This window comes from Sciurus carolinensis, chromosome 4, assembly GCF_902686445.1.
Source record: "Sciurus carolinensis chromosome 4, mSciCar1.2, whole genome shotgun sequence".
NCBI lineage: Eukaryota > Metazoa > Chordata > Mammalia > Rodentia > Sciuridae > Sciurus > Sciurus carolinensis.
In genome coordinates this window covers 66,783,099-66,800,042 of record NC_062216.1, presented here as the reverse complement: position 1 = coordinate 66,800,042, position 16,944 = coordinate 66,783,099, and the positions used below count along the sequence as shown (strand labels likewise).

The 16,944-nt window shown below is 51.2% G+C and overlaps 1 protein-coding gene across 1 annotated transcript in view; it reads left to right on the top strand.

Annotated features, from left to right (window-relative positions):
- Nucleotides 1-15,751, top strand: part of Cacna2d4 (calcium voltage-gated channel auxiliary subunit alpha2delta 4) — a 98,924-nt gene extending 83,173 nt beyond the window's left edge. The window contains exons 28-38 of the mRNA XM_047549684.1: nt 101-145; nt 382-444; nt 8,548-8,618; nt 9,022-9,097; nt 9,649-9,701; nt 9,996-10,048; nt 10,351-10,371; nt 12,673-12,790; nt 14,466-14,578; nt 14,781-14,863; nt 15,634-15,751. Coding sequence (XP_047405640.1) covers nt 101-145; nt 382-444; nt 8,548-8,618; nt 9,022-9,097; nt 9,649-9,701; nt 9,996-10,048; nt 10,351-10,371; nt 12,673-12,790; nt 14,466-14,578; nt 14,781-14,863; nt 15,634-15,738 — 801 coding nt within the window. The 3' untranslated portion in view covers nt 15,739-15,751. The remainder of the gene's footprint in view (nt 1-100; nt 146-381; nt 445-8,547; nt 8,619-9,021; nt 9,098-9,648; nt 9,702-9,995; nt 10,049-10,350; nt 10,372-12,672; nt 12,791-14,465; nt 14,579-14,780; nt 14,864-15,633) is intronic.
- Nucleotides 15,752-16,944: the final 1,193 nt, after the last annotated feature.

The window sequence follows — 16,944 nt, the reverse complement described above, 5'->3', positions numbered from 1 at the left end:
ATATAACACACCTGCCATGCACACACACACATGCACACTCGCCACACACACAACACACACACAGTCGTTTGCCATTTACAGTTTCTCTTCTTCCTTCCAGTGCAGTGCTGTGGGTGGTCCATGCCCAAAGAGCTGCGGGGACAGCGTGAGTTCTTCCCAGTGAAGAGGGCGGGGTGGGAGCTGTGGCCCTCACCCAGTGCCCTCTGTAGGCTGGCTTCCCTCCGTCCCAAGTGCCCTCCTTCCTTCCCAGCAGTCCTGGGCTCCAAAAAGGGTCGTTTTCATCCAAAACTGAGGCCAGCCTTCCCAAACCTGAAAGACAGGCAGGAGGAGGCGGTCTGTGGCACGGTTGGGCCATGACCTCCCTCCTGACCACTCCCCCAGGACCTGGACTGCTTCGTCATAGACAACAATGGCTTCATTCTGATCTCGGAGAGGTCACAGGAGGTGAGTTGCTGGGGAGATAGAACTGGGGAGAAAGAGCAGGAGGAAGAATCAAGACCGCCAGCAGTCACTTCAGCCAAGAGAAGGCTGGTTAACTCTGCCTTTGAGGGAATTGGAGTACAGTGTCTGAAGGGCAAGGGTTTCCTGAACCCAAAGTCAACTTAGCAAGACTACAACATCTGGAACACTTTCCAGTTCAAGTGATCTGAGGACATATTACCTCTTTATTTCATCTGTAACTATCTGGACTGGCTGTGGTTAGTAGGGAAAGTGTTGCCACCACACACACTTGAGACCACTCATCATAGCATCACTCAGGGCCTGCTGGGTGGCACTGCACCATGTTTTCTTTCTTTCCTTTATTTTTTTGTTTTTCAGTTGTAGATGGACACAATACTTTTATTATTTATTTTTACGAGATGCTGAGACTCGAACCCAGTGCCTCACACGTGCTAGGCAAGCACTCTACAACCCCAGCCCATGCACCATGTTTTCTGAGGGTCCTCCAACCACAGTCGTAAGCAGCCCTCTACTCACCATTCACCTGTCCCTCCTTCCACCTCTTCTACCATTATGGCTCCAGAAAGGCTGGGCCTGCCGACCCTGCATTCTTCTCCTTTCTGGATTTCCTTTATAGAAAATTATATTCTAGACACCAAGCCTGACCCTTAGTATGTTATAGGGAAAGTGAGGAAATGGGGGTAATCCTTTCTCACCCAACAACCTGCTTTACACCCCTCAATCTTCCCTGTGGCCTGGATCACTCCCTGGACCCAGCATGCATTCATAAAGGCATATTTGCTGAGCCCCAAATTGGGTCCTAAAATTAAATATTAATTTAATCAAGAATCAAACTAAGGTTGAAACCTGAACCAAATCTGAATATATTCACCTGAAGTATTTCCATAAAATACTTGTTTCCATGAAACAAGCCCAGAAGCCTCCGTATGGCCTCTAAGCTGAACCTCAGTGGAAGGGATATGGTGTCTGGTTCAGCATGGGGTTTGCCACTAATTTAAAACATTATTTGAGCAAGCAACTTTCATTATCTATGCCTCAGTTCCCCCCTCAGAAAAATCAGGGTAATGCCTAAGGTCACCTTGAGCCTAAGAGTCTAGGTGCTGGGTTCTGACAGAACTGAAGGAATTGGAGATGATGTTGACCGAGGTCATGGCTAAGGCTGTCTCTGTGCCCTGCAAGGCAGTGGTTTGGCCCCAATGGAATGGGGCTTAGGGCCCAGAGAAGGTGTCAGATATGGCAGGAATCAGAGCCAGGGCATCTGAAGGAGATGGAGAAAAGTGGCAGCTAGGGAAGGTGTGGAGCCCAAGGATCATGGAATCTGATTCATTGAGGATAGTTTTTCAATGGCCCTCAGCAGCAAGAATAGTAGAGAAAAAGATGGTTTTGTTGGCTTTCCTCTGGCCGGGGTGGGGGCTGGGTTGAGGCGCAGGATGATTCACAGGACCCCTGCTGCTCATTGAGCATTGGGGTCCCCTGGCTTCCTCCCTCTGCTTGACCCTCTTTCCCCTTTCCCTTTCCCTGCCTCTTTTTGACCTCTTCCCTAGACAGGCACCAGTTCATCTTAGAATTTCTCACTTGCTCTGACAGAAAAATGGGTGATGACAGAAGTTGAAATCAAGTGGTTGGAACAAGACTTGGGGACTATCTGATGCCCTCAGTCACTCATGCTCTGGTCCCTGCTACCTGGGCAACGGAGACTGAGAGTGTCTCCAGGTCATGTGGTAACTGGCTTTCAAGGGCCTAAGGACCAACCCTGGGCCTAAAGAGTTTCCAAGAGTGCAGGGAAGTTGGGACATTGGGATGGAAGGGTGGCAAGAACAGGAGAGGTCGGTCACATCCAAGAGACTGTGTTCCAGAGCAGGGGTCGGTCAGGGGACGCTGTCTGTGAAGGGACATACAGTACACATTTGGGGACTACTTAGCTCTGCTAGTGCAGGGAGACAGTAGTCACAGGCAGCACATAAATGAATGTGGCATTGTTCCAATAAAATCTTATCATGGACACTGAAATTCAAATTTCATATAATTTCCATGTGTCATAAACCGTTATTAATCTTCTGATTTTTAAGAACCATTGAAAATAGACCATTCTTAGATCAAGGGCCCACATAAACCAGCAGTGAGCCACATTTGGCCCTTGGGCCCTCATAGGCCAACCCTGATCTAGAAGCTATAGAGATAACCTCCCAGCTAGGCCCTGAGAAGCACACTGCCCCAACCTGGGGCCAACCTCAAGAGACACTGGCAAGAGCAGAGACAGCTCAGCTCACTCATATGGCTGCTGGCAGGAGTCTGTTCCCCCAGGGTTGTTAGCCTGAAGCCATCTCAGTTCCTGGCCTCGCAGGCCCTTACAGGGCAGATTACACAACAGAGCAGCCTGCTTCATCAGAGCAGCAAGTCCATGAGCCCCACCAGCCTGAGGGCAGGGGAAGCAACAGAGGAGTCACTTGCCTTTGAGACCTGATCTCAGAAGTGACATCCCATCACTTTCCCATCTTCCATTAGCTAGAAGTCAGTCGCTTGGTCCAGGGCACACTCAACCTCACATGCCAGTGTGACTACTAGGAGGCTGGAGTCACTGTGAACCATTTCAGAATCTTCTACCACACGCTCCTAGCCCGACCCAACCTGCCCCATCCCCCAAACGCACACAAGCCCCTCCTCACTTCACCCTCTCCTCCCCTCTCCTCCCACTTATCCCTGGAACTCAAAGCATCAGTGTCTAGGAGCTTGCCCGAGGGCCCCACCCCAGACCCAGGGACTTGTTCAGGCAGTCTGTGCTTTAATGAGCCCTCCGGGGAGTGATTCCGAGCAGGATGAAGTTTCAGAAGCAGTGCCCAGGCCCTGCTGCCAGCTGCTGTGGATCTGGAGACTTTTCAGCTGGCTGCTCCTGCCTTCCTGGCTGGGTAACGAGTTTCAAGAGTTTCAGGCTGCTCCTCGTCCCTGCCAAGGTCCATCAGGAGCTTGGGGAACAAAGCCTGTTGCTGCTCTACGTGCAGAAATTCTTCCCAAAGTCCTGTCTAGCCCTTCCTCATCCTGGGCGCTCCTACCCCAGGGGAGCCATCTGCAGTCCACCCACCAGTCCAAGAGAGCGGCTGTTGCAAGATGCTCTCCTGCTCCTGGGGGTGTTCCAGGCTGGCTGATCAGATGTTTGGCCCCACGAGGCCTCTTCCAGCTCAGGGCTCATTCTTTTAATAAAGAACCAGGAATGACAGGACTACAGTCCTCAATTTGGGGTATAGAAAGAGAAGCACATAACTAGGGTCAGGGGAGTGCCAGGGTCTCTATGGAGTGTCATAATGCTTCCAGTGATCTGCCACCAGGGGCCTGGGGACTCAGATTCCTATCATTTGTTTGTGAGCCACACGTATCCACGGAACTTCAAAACAGTCCTCACAGGGCAACATAGACAAGACAATGGGAGGCTTCATTCCAGCACCTTCCTCTGAGGGACCTGGATTCTCAGAGGCACAGCGCTATCCTCCCTCCCTGGCCCCTTCTGCCATCACAGATGTGCCTGTCCTGGGCCTGGGCTCCCCGTCTCCTTCCCTGCTCGACAGTCCCCCTGCCTCTGAATCTTTGTGGCTCTCCTGTACTTAGCAGCAGCCCCCCTCCCTCCTGGCTTCCTAAATGGCCCTGCCCCACTGAGTGCTTCAGGAATAAAACCCTGGACCTCCCAACCTGGCAGAGGCAGGCTCTCTGGGTACCAAAGGCACTTGTCAAGGAACTCAAACTCAGCTGCTAGGTGTGGAAGGGACTGAAGGACACTGATCCCTGTGGAAACCAGTCACAGAGGTTTCACATGTAGTGACTCATCTGACCCTCACAACTCTTAAGAGCATGCTTGTTCCCATTTTTGGAGAAGAAACTGAGCCTGTCCCTAGGTAAGGAGGTCATGTGGCATTTTTTCCATTCTGTCACCAGAGTCAAGACCACCCCTTCTCCCTAGGGGACAGGGGACATTTGAGCAACAGCCTCACAAATTAGCCCAGGTTCAGGGGCAATCACCCAACCAGCAGGAATCTAATTAGTTCTGCTTCTTTGCTGCCTGGAGCCCATCTGCTTCCTGCTCCAGGCTCCTGGGTGGTACCTCAAAGGACCTCACCTCCCTCCCAACCTCTCTCTGAGACTTAAACTCAGGAAGCCCCAGGCCCTTTAGATGCATCAGCCCAAGGACCATGACTTATGCATGGATTACCCCCAGTGAAAGAGGCACCACTGGGTAGCCAGACCCCCCATAGGGCTGTTCTGTGGGTGCAGCTCCATATTCCAACCCCGGTCCTTTACCCAAAGTCAATTTTTGGACCCTGGTTTTCCAGGCTCAGAAATTTGATCTGAGGCACTAATTCACTCCAACAAAGGTCAAAAGAAACTATCAGTTAGGTATTGTGTTCTGTAGCCTAGAGCCCCCACTACAGTAGCTTAGGCAAAGAACACATTGATTCTCTCAGAAGAATCAATGAAGGCAGTCCAGGCCTGGCATGGCTTCCTGGAGTTCCCAGCTGTCCACACCCTCAAGATGACAACATATTAGGGAAGGTCCTGCCTTCTACTCCATTTCCTAGACAAGGGGGAGTATATTTAAGGACTGGGGGATGCCTCTTAGCAGAGTCCTCTCCCTTTAAGTGGATTCCGGAAGTTCTTCCCTGTGATTGCTCATGTTTCATTGGCCAGACCTCAGTGCAGGGGCTTCTGGGAAATGTAGTCTTTTAGCTGAGCACAAAACTAGGTTTGTTAAAGTCAGGCTACTTTACTAAATAAGGAGAAGAAAATGGACACCTTCTGCTGAGTGACGTGTTTTGGGAAATGCAGCAGTGGATACATTTTACCAGTGTCCAAGATACATTGATCAGAGACCTCCCTTCTCAGAAGCAAGTGTTTGAACAATTGGGTTACTGATGAATAAGCCTAGAGTTAGAAAAGAGACTAGGACAGGCCTGTAGCAATTTTGGCCATCCTCTTTAAAAGTCTGGTCTCCATACCACTACCATGTCCCAGGGAGCAGGATACTTATGTCGTTTATTCATTCTCTCTCGTTCATTCCCCAAGTGTGGATAATAAACATGAACAGGACCCTGATCAGAGGGATCAGAGGTAGGTCTTTGTCCTAACCCTAGGATCTTGCTGTCCAGTGATGGAGGTTTGATGCATACAGAGCAACTAGAATAGAAAAGAGCAAACCAGCTGAGAGGAGTCACTCAAGCTGGAGGGATCAGGAAGAGCTTAAGTTGACCTTATGACAGGACCTTGAAGAGCAGTAGGATTTGAAAGCCTCCTGTCTTCCCACATGTTTGTCCCTGGAATTCCCTCGACTCCTCCCTGCTGTTCCCTGCTCTGTCCACTGTCTCTTCAGTGATGCCTGTCCCTGTCAGGCTTCCTAATCTGAACAAAAGGAAACCCACTTCTTTATACCACCACTGGAGGTACCAGTCATCAGCTTTCTTGTGTGAAAGCAAATGCACCCTTGTCTGTCCAAACTGGTCTGTGCTTTTGGTTATTGTCCATTTATTTTGTTTTTTTGCATCATACTCAACTAATGAGTAAGCATTTCATGAGTGAAACATGTTAAACATTTGTTTTGGTGGTCAGGCATTCAGGTCACGAGACAGTAGAGCTCAGACAAGTCTTTGTCTCCAACTCCAGTTTGTCTCCTGTTTACTCTTGTCATTAACCTGTTAGTTTCTGAGATTATAATTTTGGCATACATTTTTGGTGGCTTGTATCATTACGATTTAATTTTATGAATAAGAAATACCATAGGAGCTGGGTGAGGTAGCACATACCTGTAGTCCCAGCAATTCAGGAAGGAGGGAGGAAGATTGCAATTTCAAGGCCAGTCAGCGCAACTTAATGAGACCCTGTCTGAAAATTTAAAAAATTAAAAAGGGCTGGAACTGTAGCTCACTGGTAGAATACCCTGGCTTTAATCTCCAGTACTAAAAAAGAAAAAAAAAAAAAAAAGAAAGAAAAAGAAAAAGAAGAATAAGGGGGAAAAATAACAAAGAGGGTGAAAGAAAAAAAGGAAGGAAGGAGGGAAGGAAGGCAGGCGGGCAAGGAGGCTGGCTGGCTGTAGAATGCAAGGGCTATACTTTATTTAATTCCAATTTACAGAGTGACATTTCTTGACTTCATCCCAGTTTCAAAAGTTGGCCCATTTGGTGACCCAGGGCCCCTATTTTCTGGTTATAATTAAGGGAGCATCACTGAGATTGTTGTCCAATACGGCACCATGGTCTCTTATTTGGAAGAGAATTCCTCTGACTGCTGATCAGGTGTATAGAAGCCCTGCATTCCCACTGACCCTTGTCACCAAAATATCTGTTTCCTTCAGAAGAGTTACTGGAGTTTCCTCAACTACACAGCACAGGCCCTGGGTGGGCTCCTGGACGATGCTGGCTCTCCTTGAGGTCAGCCAGGCCCATGTGCCTCTGTCCTGTGCCAGGGTGGAGTTTCTTGATACTAGTAGCCTTAACACACATTACTGTTTTAGGCTGTGTACTACTGGCTGTGAAGGAAATTTCACAGAAGCAGGGACTTCAGGTGTGACAGGGGTCCCATCATTACCTGGCCTACTCTCCTCCTCACTCCTCACCCCTCCTTCAGTTGACCTGGTTTTCTTCTCCAAGCCATCTCCTGTCCTTCCAGCCAACCTGTGGCCCGTGGGAAGAGTTCCCCTCACAAAGGCCTGGGATGCCAGGCCCAGGGGCCAAGAAAGCGCTCTACCAAGAACCTGATATGGTCGTGGGCTCAGGCTCCCCGTCCCTTCCCTACCCCAATTCCACACTATGTCCAGGTACCAGGCATCTTGGGGAATTGAGACAGATGAGCAAGTGATGGTCCCTAACCCTGAACAGTTTTCATTGCAATGAAGGCCTAAGACGACTGAATGTATGCCCAGAGAGGACGATGACAGGACTAGGAGGATGTGCAGCCACATGAAGTTGAACTGCTTCTCAGAGAAGGAAGAAAAGGAAAGTTCCTTGAGGACTGGGAAAGGGTACTTGAGGCAGGGACAACGACCCAGCTGGACACATGCATCTTCATGTAATAACGGCTGCCATTCCCTGAGTGCCACAAGCTTGGCACATATTATCCCTAGTCTTTAAAACAACCTGCATTCCAATCAAAATCCAACACCAATGACCAAGCTCTTTCCACCCTGCCATGCTGAGAGAATGTCAGAATCAAGAGGCCAGAGAAGGCTGGAGCCAGGTGTGGGAGTCGGGTCGGAGGGCAGTGCCAGGCCAGGTCTCGAAAAATGCCCCAGAGTTTTGCTGCCTTGAGGGGTGCTGCGAGGCCACAGTCATAGGTGCCCCCAGATATTGGTTGATTGGATCATGAAAGGAGAGGCGGAGTGGAAATGGGAGGATCCTATCTTTTATTTGTTTGTTTATTTATTTATTTATTTATTTTGAAATAACAAAGAGCACGACAAAAATCAGGTTGTGTCTGAGGAGACTGTTCTGGCAGCACACTGGGGACTGGGAGAGGGATCAGTCAGGGTAGAGTGGGCAGCTCAGGGCACGGCAGGGCAGATTGGGTCTAATAGAGTCCAGAAATGAATGACAAGCCCACAGGACAATCGATGCCACTGCCTACCTGAGGTGACGGAGGGAACCTGAAGTCGACACCAGAGCTCCTCACACATTTTTGGCTGGAGGATGAAGATGCCCTTGAGGATGAGGCAGATGCGCTTTGCACTTTCTGACCACAATCTCCAGGAAGAAATGCATTCACATCTGACTCAACTGTGCATACCCGCCACATAAAACAAACCAGGTTTCACAAAAACTTTTACCTTAAGGTAAAATAATTCTCACTGAATTATTCTGAGGAATCCCGTACAGTTTTTTAAAAAATCTTATTACAAACTCCAGGCTGATTTCATAGCCAACCACTGGATTACACCTTAGAGATTAGAAAGCGCTGAGGTAGACAATATGGCAGGGGGCAGGCTAACGGCAAGGGAAGTGAGGGCCTTCTTGATTCCCTGGAAGGGCATCCACAGGTAACCCAGGTCCAGATGAGCTCAGAGGTCTTCAGCTGCTCACTCTTTCTCTCCTCTTCTCCCTCCTTCCCTCACAGACAGGAAGATTTCTGGGGGAGGTGGACGGCGCGGTCATGACCCAGCTGCTCAACATGGGGGTGTTTAAGCAGTAAGTGGGGCACAGACAGATCTCAGGATCTGAACCCAAAAACCCTCAATGAAAGCCCCAGAAGCAATCTTTCTGGATCCAGGGGCTCAACATGAGGCAGAGTGGGGCATATGGCACCCAGGACATTCCTAGGAGGAACCCTCCAGCCCCCACTCAGCCCTCAAAGGGAAAACCACCCACTTAAAAGAGCAGGCCACACGCTGTTCTTTTCTCAAAGCCATTCAGAGTGCAAAAGCAGCATTTCAGTATGTGCCGTCTGCACGTCTGCTGTCCTACCTCAGGCACCCTCGTGGATCCTGGTGAACGGAAGCTCCTCTAGTAACACCCATCTCACCCCGCCCCTGGCAGGGACAAGGCATAGTGGGTGGTCTTGGCATTGACCCACCTTGGTTCTGATTTTCAGGGTGACTATGTATGACTACCAGGCCATGTGCAAGCTTCCGGATCACCACCCCAGCGCAGCCCAGCCCCTGGTCAGCGTGAGTGTCACCCCAGACCTTCCCTCCCCCACATGCACATCCTCTGCCCTGTCATCCAGAGTCACCTGGTCACTCTTCCCACCCAGTTGCAAGCCATCAGGCCCCAGGGCTACTCTTGGCTCTACCATTCTACCTGGCATCCCATGCCCAGTATTCAGCCCAGTCAAGCCCCAGGTCTGTGGGTCTCATTCTTTCAAAGACCAGCTCACTAGATAATGATTAAGCCTCAGGAATGGAACAGACTGTCCCCCACCTCGCTGCCCGGTGCCCCACAAAAATCTCAGGGATCCTTGGCGGCCGGATCCATCAGGATAAGAACTTGACCAGAATTCTGGAAGGCCACGTCTAACCCTGCCAGAGACGTCTGACCCACAAAAGGCATTTCCCACACAAGTCAGCTTTGGGATGCTTCCTCTGCAAGGAGAGGCGGGAGGTGATGGGTCAGGAGGGCACTTGGGCAGCCACGCAGCTGGTCCAAAGGTAGCTGAGACGAGCAAGCACCCTCCCCTTGGACCTGCTACAAAAGTGTGTCCTTTCTCTCTGCTCCCCAGCCAATCTCTGCACTCCTGATGGCGACCAGGTGGCTGATGAGTGAGCTCTTACTGTGAGTGGGGCTTGAGGTTGGGGCCAGGACAGGGCTTCATGCAGGTGTAGCTCACGAGGGAGTCCTTTGGCTGCTGAGGAGGTGGAGGGCTGGGGCCCCGGGTGTGTATGGTGCCTCCTCACTAAGTGCTGCTACTCGCAGGACCTCTACTCACCCAGAGCCCTCCAGTAGGGAAGAGGGTGTCCTGGAGGAGTGAGGATAGAGGAACAGGGGTGCACTAGAGAGATCCAGCCCCCTCAAGGACCAGCGGGGGAGGGCAGGTAGGTCCCCGAGACTTGGTTCTGTGTCTGGCAGGTTCCTGTTGGAGTGGAGTGCCTGGGGCTCCTGGCATGACAGAGGGGCAGAGGGTGAGTACCAAGACTGGGTAGCCAGCGGGTTTTGGTCAGCTCCTTGGATGCCTTTCTCCTGGGGTGGGTGAGAGTGGGGCGGTGGCTCTAAGGCATTTGTCATCATCATCTCACCCTGCCTGGCCTTCTCTCATCACTGCCCCTCACTCCTGTCTCCCTCACCTCTCTGTGTGACACCACATCATCTTGGGACACCACCCCTGTATGTGACATCATCACCATCCTGTGACATCCTGCCCTCATGTGACATCATGCCCTTCCTGTGCCATGTCCACCCTGTGCTGGGCCCACATCCTGGGCAGCCAAAACCGTCTTCCATCACTGTAAGTAGCATCAGCTGGGGAGATCCTGGTGGCCACGTGGTTTGGGGAACTAAGAAGGGCCTGCCCTCAACTCTACATCCCAGGAATGATCCCAAGCAGGGCTGAATGACACCCCCGTCTCTGAACCCCTCATCCAGTTGAAAGTACCATTCCTGGGGGCCCAGATCTCTTCCCACACAAGCATGGTCATGCCGCAGGGAACATAAGAGGCTCCAGGAGGAAAAGGGGATGTGGTCCAGTGTCTCTGACCAAGTGCAGCTGAGCGGCCACCAGGTCTCCTCTGGGCCCTCCAGCCCAGGTGTCAATTAGCCCTCCGTAGTGCTCTGGGTTCCAGATAGTGGTCACCAGGAGGCCCTGGGGATGACACCCTTCCCATGAGCTCCAAAGGTCCCCCTGACACAGAGCCAAGAATAGCTTCTCTCACCTGGTGTGACATGCTCGACCATAGCCAAGGAGAGTGAGGACACCCAGGCTTGAATGTGAAAGCAGACAGATTGAGCTCTCCCTCTGGGGACTCAAAGCTCCCACAACTACACAAGGCCACCTCCCTTCAGCAGGATTCGCTCCACTTGTCCATGTTAATAGGATCTTTTCCATGGGGCTCTGGAACTTCCCCGTTGCCTGGACAGCTCCTCAGCCCATCCCCATCTTTTCCTCAGCATTAGGTTTCCTGATAAGAAATAATGTCTGTGGCTGTCGTCTCTCTGGTTTGCTGGACCCTCTCCCTTTCCTGCTGCCCCCTAAGGCCCACTACCTTTGGCCCAGGAGTTGACCTCTGACCTGCAGGTCACATGGTCTATGCCTTGCCACATTTCCAGGCTGCTTTGGGAGATCACAGGCACACTCATAACAGGACTGCTCTGGGGGCAGTTCACAGTCACTTGGTGTTGGTAACAGGAGCCAGGAACCATGTTTAACAGCCCATTCAGAAACGGCTCCCTCCTCCCTCTTCCTAGAACACAGGACCTCATTATAGGGTGGGAACACAGTCTCTGTCATCTGGCAAGTTGAGAATGGTCCCTTCGTTTACTTGCTCAGAGTTTCACTTCTTCAGGACAGCTGTTTCCTGGGGCTTCTTGGAGCCCACGGCCCCAGCCAGGTGACCTTGGAGAAGCCACCCACATCCATCATTGCTGTGGCTGCGGGTGGTGTTACCACTGACATGCCTCACCCACCAAAGCAGCTCAGGTGACAGGCAGACAGGCCCAATCCTGAGTCAGCACCCCACAGGTGGAGAGGAGCCAGGTCTAGAGACTTCCAGGGGCCTCCCAGCTCCATCCTTGAAGGGTTAGCTCAGGAAGGAGACTGTGCGGATGTTTCCTGTCCCTGAGGACTCTTCTCGATGCAGACTGGACTTGCCTCTTTTGGCTTCAAGGTCTGGAGGGAACTTCTGGGTCCAGAAGTTTTAAGGAGACCAATAGTCCTCCTGCTAAACCTTAGGAGCTCCTATCACAACTCTACCTATTTCCAGTCACCTGCCCAAACTATTTCACCCCTCGCTTATGAGAAGCAAAGGAAATGCCTGCGAGAGCATTGAAGAAATAGGAGTGCAGCTGACAACCCTGGGCCCAAGCAGGCCTGCTCTGCTCTCTGCTCATCTGTCAGGAGTTGACATGGGTCTCCAAAGCAGGGCTTTCCAGACTATACTGCTCCTTTTACTGAGTCCTGTTTGCTCTACCCCCTGCCTTTGTCTTAGTGAACTAAGATGCTTCACACTCACCTGACATCCACCAAGGAGCCCCAATAGCTGGAAACTGTGCCTCCAGACTCAGGTCCACTGCTCAGTGACAGGAGCTGGGGCCTGGTGGCAAGGGTGGGTCAGTAGAGCCTGGCTTGTCTAGGAAATGTCCTTGCATAGTGTTTTAGCTACCTGAGAGTTTGGGCACAGGTGTGTCCACAAGGAAGGGGTCAGGTCTCAGAATGAAGGGACTACAGTTCACCCACCAATCTACCCCTTCTGCCTCTCCTCCCCGCTCAGAACCTCAGGCTGTGCATGCTGGAAGAAACCTTTGAGATGGGGCCCTTCGCTTACGATGAGGACATAGGCTTCCAAAGAGCTTCCCCAAGATCAGGGGCTAGTGTCACACCTGAGACCCACAGCCCCCGACACCCAGGCTGCTTCAGTTGATCTCTGTTCTCCCTGCCTTTTATCCCCCACCTCTCCCCTCCTGCACAGTTCTGAGACCTTTCTAACTAGAGAGCATCTGCAATGGACCAGGTCTAGGGGGCTCACTGTGGGTGCTAAGGCCCCTTGGGTTGCTGTGGTGCCCTTCCTCACACAGGCACCTCTGTCTACCACAGCCCACAAGCATAAGAAGCAGGACCTGCTGCATCCCTGTGACACAGAGTACCCCGTGTTTGTGCACCAGACAGCCATCCAAGAGACCAACGGCATCATTGACTGTGGGGGCTGCCAGAAGTAAGACCCCTGGGCAGCATGGCCTGTCCCCAGGCAAGGGGCATGCTGCTCCCACCCCTGGCCAAACGGCAGGTCCTCATCACCCCCAGGGAGGTCACTACAGTAAGGAGAGAGGAAGGGGTGACGCCTGAAAGGGAAAGGTCACACTCCCGGGGGTCTTCTTCCTGCTTTTCTTAGTGTAGTAAACAGGCAAGGCAGAAGGAATGAGGTGAAGAGACAATTGGGGACAGCAAGTGGCTTGGTGGGCTGCATTAGGGAAATGCAGAAAGGCAATGCAGAGACCATAATCCATGTGTGCAAATCACCCCCAGCCCAAGGCCCCATAGCCTCTCACAGTGACCCCTGCAATCTTTGTCCCTCACACTTAGGCACAGGCCAGGCCACAGCAGGGCCATGTACATTTAACACCACAGATCTGAGAAAAGAAGCAATAAATCAACCTAGGTCTGCCCTAGACTATGTCTTGTGCAGAGAAGAGGGTCTTAATCCTACCTTCCAATCACTGTTCCCGTCTGTGGGGCATCCCACCCCCAGGCTCTGGCCTCCAGGCAGGAGCCCCATCAGGCTTGCTCCAGGGTCAAGACCCCTAGATCCCACCAACTCTGGCCCAGGAAGGCAGGGAAGCCACCTGAAGTTTCTCTCGACAGGCTTCCTGCTCCCAAACCTTGGAGGACCCCCCACCTCCTGGGCCGGGAGGAATAGCCTCCTCCAGACTGCTCTCTGGGCCAGGCTCCCAGTTCCCCAGGGACCACCCAGGAGGTCCCTTAGACAGCCAGATCCAAGCAAACTATTTTATAGTGTAAAGCCTCGTTCTTTGGCCTCTGAAAAACTCAGTTTTCCATCTCTTCCAACTGTGTAATGTTAGGTAAGATTTTATCCTCACAAAGCAATTTTCTTGGAACAATTACTATTTGTGCATTTATCTCCAAGCCTTGTTGTAGGGACAGAGTCAATGGGGAGATTTCAAGCAAAGGCTTTCGAGTAGACAGACGAGTTTAAAAACTCGCTCTGCTACACACTAGCTGTGAAACCTTGGGGAAAATTACTTCTTCTAGTCTCCATTTTGTCATCTATAACATGGCCACATCAACCTCACGTAGTGCTCTTAAGGTTAAACATATAAATATGTGTGCGTAGACGCACATGCAAACAAATGTGTTTGTATAACTTCACCCAGCCCATAGGAAACACTCAGTGAGTGGCAGCAATCATTGTTATGTAACACCCTGGGACCTTGTGCCTACCCGGCTTTCCCAGGTCCTTCTCTGTCCTCTCAGCACTCCTGAGCTGTGCAGTGGCATTGTGCCACCTAGTGGCTAATCCTTGCACTGCAAATACCCCACACCCCAAGCAAGGGTAGCCCTACAGCCCAATCTGCTCAGTAATGTCCTAATGTTCCTGCATATTAACAACAACTCCTTCCTCACATTCTCCAATCTTCTAGGGAAGGAGAAATGTAACTTTGAAAGCTTGTGGTTCAGTAATTCAATAAGGCGGGTCATTTTCCCAGGGCTATTCCTGGAGCCGCCCGGGATTTGACCTGCCTCACGATTCTGCCCTTTCCCCTGCACCCCTACTTCACACTCCAAGCCTCCAGTTCTCTCCTCAGAGCCCTTCTTGTGGTGGTTGCCATGCTTTCCTGGGGAAGCCCATGACCCCCCACTCTATGCTGTAGGATATTTGTGATGCAGCAGATTCCCAAGAGCAACCTGCTCCTGCTGGTGACAGACCCCACCTGTGACTGCAGCGTCTTCCCACCAGTTCTGCAGGAGGCCACAGAAGTCAAATATATCCTTTTCATCCTTCAGGATGTGCAGGATGGGGAGGGGGTACCACAGATGTCACTAAGGGCTCAGATTTTGAGGGCTGAGGCCAGCCTTCCTCCCCCACCCCTGGCAGCTCCGTCTACCAGGGGCAGGTTCTTCCAGACCTTGCTCTCTAGAACTGGCTGGGTCCTGTGTGGTTAACCTTGACCTTGTGAGTTCTGTACATAATGCCTCTGTCAAGTGTGACAGGATGCGCTCCCAAAAGCCCCGTCGGAGACCGGATTCCTGCCACGCCTTCCATCCAGAGGTGCGAGGGTGGTGGGCTGCAGGGTGGGGCTTGGTCTTTGCCCCCACATTCTCTGCCAGTGTGCATGCCCTTGTAGATGCCAGTGTGTCTGGACCCTGATGAAAACAACCGCACATGTATGTCTTATTGGGAAATGTTCATACCTGTGCATTTGTATTTATATCATGTGAAACGAGGATACAAGAAGAAATCTTTGTACAGTTCCTGGCACAGAGCTTCTAAAACCCTTATAACTTCCTGGGTGACATGGGTGAGAGGGACATCCTTTGTTATAATACTTGGCCTAAGTCCCTGGGTTCCTGAAACAATGCTCCTAAGATCTTTGGAATAAGAATGACTTTATGTTCTAATGAGATGACTGGTGTCTGGGACCCTGAGGTAGCTCCAGCATAGGGGCTGGTCACCAAAAGACCAAGGCATAATTAGAGAATTGGGACTTCCAGTCCCATCCTGACTTCTGGGCAAGGGAGGGGTGTTGGATATGGGTTGGCACCAGTGACAAATGATTTAATCAATTATGCTACATAATGAACACACCATGAACCCCCTAAGCCGTAGACCTGAGTCCAGGCTTCTAGTCTGAATGTGTAACCTCTACTTTTCCCCTGAAAGGTCTAAGGAAGAAAGCAGCTTCACTTTCTGAAACTTCCTTCTCTCCCGGGTTTTGTTCCTGGTTAATGCCAGGGCCCCCTGCCCATCCTTGCCCCTCTGGATGGGAAGGTTACCTCTACTGTGGATGCCACCCTCTCATCTCTGCTCTGGGTTCACAGGAGAATGCTCAGGACTGTGGCGGCGCCTCGGACACAACAGCCTGGCTCCCCCTGTTCCTGCTGCCTCTGGGTGCCTGGGTGCTGCCGCCTCAGCTTCTGTGGTGACACTCACTGCAAGGGAATGTTTTGGCAAGGGGATCCTTCCAGAGACATTCTAAGAAGTTAGCCTCTGATATGGGGCTCAGTTCACTATAGCCAGGTTACCTCTCAGGCCTGTGCTTATCTCAATCCTGGGCTAATGGTCCCTGCTTTCAGAGATTGCTGGAAGAACAAGAAAACAACATCCCAGAAGCCATTTTCTAAAGACCCTCCAGGGTGCCTGGTACCATCCACCCCAATCTCAATGGGCTTCTTCTTCCTGTGCTGCTTCTCTCCTCTTCAGGAGTCCAGCATGAGCCAAACTTGGACCAAGACAAGAGTTTAGTTCCACCTATTCTCCAGGAGATCAGACCTGTTTCTCATGTACCAGGCTGGTCTTCAGAACCCAAGGACCCACGGTGCTGAGCAGGAGGAGTAGAATGAAGCCAAGGGCAGAGAGGAGACTAAGGCTGAAACAAGAGGACAGTTGGATTTCCTAGACGTTGCTGCTGGTGTGTGTGTGTGTGTGTGTGTGTGAGAGAGAGAGAAAGAGAGAGAGAGAGAGAGAGAGAGAGAGAGGGAGAGAAGAGGGGAAATAATAAAAGGAAGACCGAGAGAGAGAGAGAGAGAGAGGGAGAGAAGCAAGAGGGGAAATAATAAAAGGAAGACCAAGAACAGGACAGGAATATGTATTAAACCCTTTTAGGAAATCATCAACATGACTATGTGTGATGTCCTCAAGACTGTTGCTAATGAAGAACTTATGAAAGTTTTTGTTTGTTTGTTTGTTTTTACAAATTCCTAGTTAAAGGAAATTTTGCATCTAATAAAAAATCAGGCTGTACGTGGTGGTACACGCCTGAAACCCCAGCGGCTCGGGAGGCTGAGACAGGAGGACTGCAAGTTCAAGACCAAACTAGGCAACTTAGCAAGACCCTAAAGACTTAGTGAGACCCTGTCTCAAAATAAAGCATTGAAAAGGGCTAGGGATGTGGTTCAGTGGTAAAACGCCCCTGGGTTCAATCCCAGGTTCAAAAAAAAAGTGCAGCTGCCACATGGGACAATGGTGTACTTAGAGAGGTAGGGGCAGGAATCAGGGCAGCCAAACTGAGGTCTCAGTGTGACCCATAGTCCTCCACAGAGGCATGGTGAGGGATCTCCTGAGCATTAACTCCAGACTCCCCATGAGGTCCAGGTCCCATCATGGGCTTTTTCTTGCCAGGGATCTACAGA